General features: G+C 39.8%; 1 protein-coding gene across 1 annotated transcript in view; it reads right to left on the bottom strand.

Annotated features, from left to right (window-relative positions):
• Nucleotides 1–1,917: 1,917 nt before the first annotated feature.
• The window catches only part of LOC118417116, a 15,697-nt gene continuing 9,051 nt past the window's right edge, over nt 1,918–8,563 (bottom strand). The window contains exons 2-4 of the mRNA XM_035822516.1: nt 5,683–5,808; nt 3,271–3,397; nt 1,918–2,528 (exon numbers count right to left, since the gene is read on the bottom strand). Coding sequence (XP_035678409.1) covers nt 2,416–2,528; nt 3,271–3,397; nt 5,683–5,808 — 366 coding nt within the window. The 3' untranslated portion in view covers nt 1,918–2,415. The remainder of the gene's footprint in view (nt 2,529–3,270; nt 3,398–5,682; nt 5,809–8,563) is intronic.

The following is an 8,563-nucleotide window of genomic DNA, read 5'->3' as shown; positions in this document are numbered from 1 at the left end:
TAATATTCAAATTATTAAGTCAAGGGTTACAAACATTTAATGTAAATCGCAGCGAGGTCGCAGCGCGATCGCTGTCTAGAGGAATGGTGGTGTAAATATTTCCCGATGTCACACAAATGGGGAATCCATATCTGTATTTAATAGATAACTCAATACTCAACCACGAACATTGGTCAAATCAGCCAAGCCATGTATCAAATATCATATGCAAAAATGGAATGATATAATATCAATTATTCGCAAGTGAAGAATTGTTATCGACTGAATATAGATTGATCATAAATGAAACTATTACTATTATTATTAAAAGTTGCTTGCTGTTCCTCTGATGGCTTAAGTAAGTAAATTCTTTTCTAAGTGTTTGGAACTAATGACAATTATTTCCGCCATACAAATTTTCCTATTCAAGCTAGGCGGAAGGATATTTTGTATTTAGATTATGGAACAATGATAATTTGTAATTGAAAGACACCGGCAAAGCATTGCTTTCTAAGCCCCTATTTAGATATTCACGACCTTCTTACGACTTCCCTCCCGACCGCTCCCCAACCATGGTCGGCGTTAGGTTGAGAGTAGTCTGGAAACAATCCTATTCTAGCTCCAGCTTGCTAATCTGATCTCATCCAAGAAGAATATATTCTTTTTCCGACTTTGAAATTTCCAAACGTATAGTAGGTTGTTTCGGAGGAAACTCCCAGCCAAACATGACCTTTGTAATGACTATTTCCCAAACATGAATGATTTTGGACATATGACTGAATAACAGCCATGGCCTTGAGAGGGTTAAGTGGCCAAGGTAAGCTGTGTAAAGCTAGGTCAAATTTTCAAACAGGACAGCTTTAGGAAGCGAAAAGGGTGATATAAAAGACATTAAGATACACAAAATGTCACAGAATAATTCATGGGAAAGATTTGTGTATATTCATAGGTTTACATTTTAGTTTTTCGTTTCTTAAAACATCCCGACCGGTCCCCGGTTTGGAAATGTGACCCAAGCCCAACAAGGGTTACAGTGCCTATACAAGCGACATAAAATGTTTAGAAAATATAACATTTGCTCATCTTTTTCTGACAATAAAATCTTATTTGATAAATAAATAAACGGAGAGGATGTCGGCAGAGCTATTTAGATTCATGTGACACCTTATTCTATTGCCCAATTGTGTCATTTTAGTAGTAAACCAAATCTGGAGCATAAAAGAAGATATAACGCTCGATATTTTCTTGTTAGTTTCTCCAATCATAGTCCAACAACACCAAACTGTTTCTGTCTGGATATATAGTTACTGGCCCATAAAAACGTAATAGTTTGTCTTGGACTATTGCCAAAGATCCTCTACTATTGAAGGCTGTAGATCTTCGCTATAATCTCCACCAAAATCGTTATCTTTATGACTTTTTAAGAAGCGTAAGTCCAAAGCTTTGCATTTTGATAGACTCCGCGTTGGAACAGTACGTACGGATTGACTGAATGGGTGTATGTAGAAGACGTATTTGATTGCACGAAGCATTGAAATGCACGATTCAACACCCAAAGTAATCCACAGAAATACATATATGTATATATACTGGAAAATGCGTTGGCGAATAAGCCTTTAGATAGAGACAAAGACACCCAAGGCCACTGCAATTATATTTTATGGATGACATCAACGCGGGCATTGACTTTCGCTATATTTTGTGAAGAAAAACACATACACTCCAGAACCTTTTCCCCCTCTGATCACGACACAAATATACCGAAAATAGGAAAATAAAATGTCGTATCATAGCCTTGAGTGAAATCGTGACACTAGTGAGGTAACCATGTGTGTAGCTGTAGAAGTGGAACTACATGTCATTTAGTTTGTCAAAGCTGATAAGAAGACATAGGTGGGGTAAAGTCATGAGCGTAGCTGTAGAAGTGGAACTACATGTCATTTAGTTTGTCAAAGCTGATAAGAAGACACAGGTGGGGTAAAGTCATGAGCGTAGCTGTAGAAGTTGAACTACATGTCATTTAGTTTGTCAAAGCTGATAAGAAGACACAGGTGGGGTAAAGTCATGAGTGTAGCTGTAGAAGTGAAATTACATTAAGATCGGTAGTTGCAGAAAAGACGCTAGTGAGGTAGCCATTAGAATAGATGTAGAAGTGTTGTGAACTTTGTATATGTAGCTGTATAAATTTTGTGAACCTGGGAAGACTAGCCAATTGGCCAAGTTAGGCTAAAAGGTTTTGTACTAAATGAAATGATGTAACGTCCTTGATGAAATGAAATTAAGTGATACTACATGAAGGTCGGTAGTTGCAGAAGAGACACTAGCGAGGTAGCCACGAGGGTATTTTCTATTTTTCTTAAACGGCCTAAAACTGATGCGCGCGAGGATGTCATTCATAAAATCAAATCAACATGGCCTTATGCAGAAGTCCACGTCTTAAGTAGATGAAAACATGTCTTGGGTCTGACGGATCTGTGAGGCGGATCGTCGGCCTTTCTTCTTCGGGGATCTGGACAGGCGTCGTGTGCTGTTAATCAGCGACAACTCGCCTGAAATGGGATGGTATTTCATAGCTGTTATGTCATCTCAGAATAGCATCAAGGTATAGCATGGCATCTTATACCAGTTATATTTCTAAAGTATAGCATCAAAGTATAGTTGGGCATCTTATAGCTGTTAGGTCATCAAAGTATAGCTTCAAAGTATGCCACATTTTGTACCAGTTATATTATCATAGTATAGCATCAAAGTATAGTATGGCATCTTATGCCAGATATATTTTATCAAAATATAGTATCAAAGTATAGTTTGGCATCTTATACCAGTTATATTTTCAAAGTATTATGCATCAAAGTATAGTTTGGCATCTTGTAGCTGTTAGGTCATCGAAGTATAGCTTCAAAGTATGATACACCAGGTATATTATCAAAGTATAGAATCAAAGTCTAATATTGCATCTTACACAAGTTATATTATCAAAGAATAGCATTAATGCAAGTAGAGTATGACATATTATAACTGATTATCAAAGAACAACTTTTCTTGACATATCAAGGCCTGCAGATAAACACGAAACACGGCTATCAGTTCAATACCTCGCACAGCGACTCTCTAGAAACGTGCATTTTATTCTTGCTGAAAAAAAACAACAACAGAAAATCATCATAACAGTTTTTTTTAATTACTTGATTGTACAGAGAACAGATACGTCAAGGCAGCCATAGATTTGATATTTATAGCTGTAACCTGCAGAAATATTAGGATATATCATAATTTACATAGAAATCTTACCCAGCAAAGTCTCTGATTGATCATGGAATTCCATCGCTTTTGCATGGACCTCTCTGGTGTAGATAGTACTCAGCGTCATCTGCAGTTGATGTGTAGTCCGCTGCATGGCGTCTGCCTGCTCGCAAATCTATTCAAGAAGAAAGTCACAGCGTGATTCCACTTTGCAGGGTTTTCATAGTACTTATGATTTGAATCCCCGGTGTTCATGTTGGTGGGAAAATGGATTAAGCAATGGCATGGCATCATCGTGTGCTCTGTGGGCAATACACTGTAATTCAACATGGCGCAGTTGACGTCAAATGAAAAGCCTGTGTTCTTTGTTACTGCCTTACATACTAAGCTCATTACACAAATGAGGAAGCTATACGCAGATTGTAATGTATTATGACTTTTATGGTACTTCTTCCCAAGAGTCCCATTGCACTAGACGGCAACCTTGCTGCGAACTCGCTGTGATGTAAATTGGCTTTGTGTTATCTATGACTTACAACACAATATACAAAGCGTCAACATATCAAATTCTTGTAAACATGGTAAATTACTTCTGCACCCTGCTATATAGTCTATGTAACACAAACTCTACTGGCCCCTCCCCGCAGAGGCCGGCGGAAGTTGGACGGACTGCTATAAGCAAGATTTATTCAGAGTACCTGCTAAACATTTTGAACGTGCTTGGGTCCTTTGGGGTCCTTAACCGAGTCCTTAACCATGTAAATCCCCTTAGACCATAGCAAGTAAATTTTATGGATGACAACAGCACGCGCATTAATTTTCGCCTGATTTCAGAAAAAAAAGGTCTTCTGCAGGGATGGTCAACATGACGATAAAGTACCAAAATGGGCAAATATGTTGTGTTGTAGCCTAATAATTGTACTTGTAGAAGTGACACTTGGGAGGTACCCAGGGCTGTAGTTGTATAAATGAAACTTATTGGATAGTTGTAAAAGTGACACCAATATGGAAGCCTTGAGTGTGGTTACCAACTTTGTTGGTGATGCCAGTCTACCACACTAGTGTCACTTTTACCACACCAGAACATGTCTTGAATACAGGAATGAATGCCTTGTTGGCTCTGATAACATGTTTTGTCCCTTTAATTCTTGTTACAACATTCACCACAACTTTATGGTGCCTATTTTTAAATATGTGGCCATGTGACCTTGTTTTTTTTTCACCCATCTTGTTTTTCCGCCCTATTTTTGCAGTCTGCAGAGGATGTCATCCATAAAATTTACTTGCTGTGGCCTTAGGCAAAAAACTGTGTTCTGTACACGTGGCATAAGGTCGGGTAAGGACAAATCAGGTTTTGGCACATCTGTCTTATTAGGCAATACAGTGTTCACCAGTCTGCTAATTGAAACTGGTAGAAAGACTTGAAAACATTCATGTGTCATACCAGTGTAAGTGCCAACGGTGGATATACGAGATGATTAGAACGAAAGCGTGGTGATTCTATTTTATTGCATGAAAGAAGCGCATGCATTATTCACTATTCTGTACCGTATGCATACATTTACCCACTTAATATCTGTATGTTTGAATTTACCTTGTCATGTACTTAGAACACATTCGTTCATTTCATGTATCTAGTCTTTCTTCACTTGCAATTAGCCCCGTGGGCATGAATTTGCAATAAAACATTTCATTATCAACTTTATAGACTGACAATTTGATTATGATAAAGGGTGTTCAAAATACAAGGGTTTCCAAAAGCTGGTGCTTATTTTAGGATGAGTAGCTTTGGTGAGTGTTACAGTGCGTGAGTATGATGCCATTATCTTTCAAGTGAATAATGAGTGACGATATTCCCTTACTGGAAATAGTGGTTACCTTTGTACATACTAATTTTGATTTGAAATGCAAGAAGTGTGTACAAAGTTAACCGCTGTATTTAGCAAGTAATCAAATGCTCAAAACGTGCTCTCAACTAATGTCTATTGCGTAATGACAATCGCATGTTCTGAAGTAATAATAAGTAAGATAGAGCCCTCTCCCTGGAAATCGATCATGAAAAGGGACGATACAGGAAACCACCAGTTTCGGAGAGGATTTGTAAGTATTGATCCGCGAACACAGTGGAAGACGACAGCCATTTCATCTCTTTTCTGACGACATAAGACACCAATTATTTATAACAGCGTGTCTTCAATACACGCTCAATTTCTCACTATCAATGCCCATGAAAGAACAATTGAATATTAAGGTCAAAGAAAAACCTAGTACATATCATAGAAGAAGTAGGTAAATTCGTCTGCCATTAGCATTGCCACAAAAGAAGAAGCCAAACCCAACCAAGCTAGCACCATGTACATTTACCATCATTATATGTAATGTTTGCTTGAAGTTACAATTAGTCCACGGGCATGATTTTACAATACATTCATCTTTATATTACTGGAAATCTGAGATCACCTCTTGTGCAGCTGTTTTGGTCGTGGTGACACTTTCGTTCAGCTGCCGGACCATCTCCTGCAGGGCTCTGATGGTGTCCAGAGAAACAGCCACCTCATGTCTGCTTAGCCTGCTCACCGGCGTCATCTATCACGGCACGAAAAACGGTATTTAAGGATGCTGAAACCATGCGTAATGTTGACGTATTTTCCTCCTTTACGGCTCTATACACCACTTATACGAGTACGTAAATATTGCCTTTAAGTGGTCTTTCTGTAGGTCCGTGTTAGTCCTTATTTTCCGGTTTTCCTGTTGTCTTTCAGCAGCTTAAAGATGTCGTAAATGATTTTTAAAACCCCCTTAAAACTTGTTTAAAGTTCACGTTTATTTGACCTAAAGCCTCTTTACGTCTCATATACAATTGCATTAAGTGGATTATAACGTGTGTTTTAGTGCCTTTTCAGCAGCTTAAAGTTGCCATAAATACTTATTAAAACGCCCTTAAGACATGTTTAAACTTCACGTTTATTTTATCTAAAGCCTCTTTACGTCTCATATACGTGTGCATTAAGAGGATTATAACGTGTGTTTAGGTGCCTTTTCAGCAGTTTAAAGTTGCCATAGATATCTATTAAAATGCCCTTAAGACATGTTTAAACTTCACGTATACTTGATCTAAAGCCTATTTACGTCTCATATACGTGTGCATTAAGTGGATATTATAACGTGTGTTTAGGTGCCTTTTCAGCAGCTTAAATTTGCCATAAATACTTATTAAAACGCCCTTAAGACATGTTTAAACTTCACGTTTATTTGATCTAAAGCCTATTTACGTCTCATATACGTGTGCATTAAGAGGATTATAACGTGTTTAGGTGCCTTTTCAGTAGCTTAAATTCGCCATAAATATCTATTAAAACGCCCTTAAGACATGTTTAAACTCCACGTCTATTTGATCTAAAGCCTATTTACGTCTCATATACGTGTGAATTAAGAGGATTTAATGTGTCTATATTTTTCTTTTTAGCAGCTTAAAGTTGTCATAAATACGTACTAAAACACCCTTAAGACATGTTTAAAGTTCCCTCTGTACATCTCATATACGTGTGCATTAAGTTGATTATAACGTGTGGATAAGTGCCATTTTAGGAGAATAATCATTAGCACATTTCAAAGCAAGAAAATACAATGGATGAAACTTTGAAATTTTATTGAATTACGAGAAAATATTACATGGAAAAAGTAAAAAGAACCTACAGCCTACTAGGTATTTGTGGCCTTTCATTCTGATGTAGTCGGCAGTTGAAACAATCACAACGGTTGCGCAATTCCGTGCAGCAGTCCACAGTCCCATTTCCAGTGTCGGGTGAAGCGTCTCGGCGTAAGTTAAAAAGAGCACACATGTACAGTTCCATCTGGTCACCGCAGGAATAAGAATCCGGTAAGATCTAGAGTAGTGGCCGATATGACTCGTGCTGTTGGATGGTCCTGGATTCTGTGAACGCGAAACATGTTCAGCTTGCAGTGTCGGCTTCTATTAATCCGGATGGTACAAGGGCCGTGATTTCCATTCTGTGTCGATTTCCAACAACAACAGCTTGTACAGAATGATAGCCACCTCGTATCTTTGAGTCAAATTCCGTCACCGGGGGTCCTAGGCGGTAAAAGCGGTGTCGCGGCCACAACTTGAAGGCTAGAACAGGCCCAAACTTTCTTCAATACTTCTCTTCAAAAATGAACGCCTGGAAAATAACCGCTCCTTGTCGTACGTATGCCCCGTAGATTTGAACCCCCCACTCTTTTCTGCCATTGGATACATCCTATCACATGACACAGCTGTGCCACAGACGGACCTAAGTTCAACCTCCTTGGACGGACGGAGGTGTGCGCCCCATGGCGAGTACGAAATAACGCTGAATAAATTTACATCTTGCCTGCCCACGCAAATCACCATAATTAACCCAAACAAACACGAGCAACACGAGAAGACACCGCCTGTGCACCCCAACCTAACTCCTTCTGCTTTTCCCCCTACCCGTTCACCTTTTCCCCCGGACTTCTCCTTAACCCCCGCTGTACTTCATCTGTGCCCCCGTCATTCCTCTTTACCCCCGGTGTAATTCTGCTTTTCCCCCGCCCTTCTGCTTTACCCCCAATGGCCGCCGTCAACCCGAATTTCACGTAGTCGACACGAAAATCGTTCGGAAAGTAACAATAACCGTTGCGCCACGGAACATGAAATAGCCTATGCTCTAGTACACATTCAGGACCACCTTTCTGCCAAGTGGCGTTTCACAACTCCTTCCCATTCTGAACTGAAAAGCCATGTGCCGTCAGCAGCGCGTCGTTTGTGGCGCTCCACTACTACATGTACTTCCTGGAGGCTGGGTGGTGGAGCGCTTGAGGCCGGCACGCTGTGCTATGACGATCGGGCGACTCGCTAACTTCGGCACCGATATGGTTACCCAGGAGCCCAGGACTAATAGGCTGTTCTGTTTCAAGAGGGACACACCGATCCAGGTTGGAAACAACGCAGGTAAAAGTCCCCGTGTCGATCCGAGGAGCAAGGTCGCGCCCGTGAATATGCACTGCGTCTCAGCCCGACCAGCATAGTGGGACCCAACTATTTTTTTTATCTCACTGTGACTTCTCGGTATGCTTAGTAAAGAAAGAGTACATTTCAAATACAAATGTATACCCTTTATTTTTTTTACAAACTCGCTATGTGTCCATTTACAGTCCCTTAGTACCAAGATATCATGGGCTCTCTTCATACATTTCTTGTTACTCGCATGTATTGTACGCCCTGCTGCATTTCGACTGTTCCCACACGTTCTGCATGCCAAAGATCCAGCCACCCTTCCTTGAGTTATACTGTTCACAAACACAAATACAGACGCAC

This window comes from Branchiostoma floridae, chromosome 6 (genome assembly GCF_000003815.2).
Source record: "Branchiostoma floridae strain S238N-H82 chromosome 6, Bfl_VNyyK, whole genome shotgun sequence".
NCBI lineage: Eukaryota > Metazoa > Chordata > Leptocardii > Amphioxiformes > Branchiostomatidae > Branchiostoma > Branchiostoma floridae.
The sequence above is the reverse complement of the archived record's forward strand: the minus strand, read 5'-3'. Positions and strand labels throughout refer to the sequence as shown.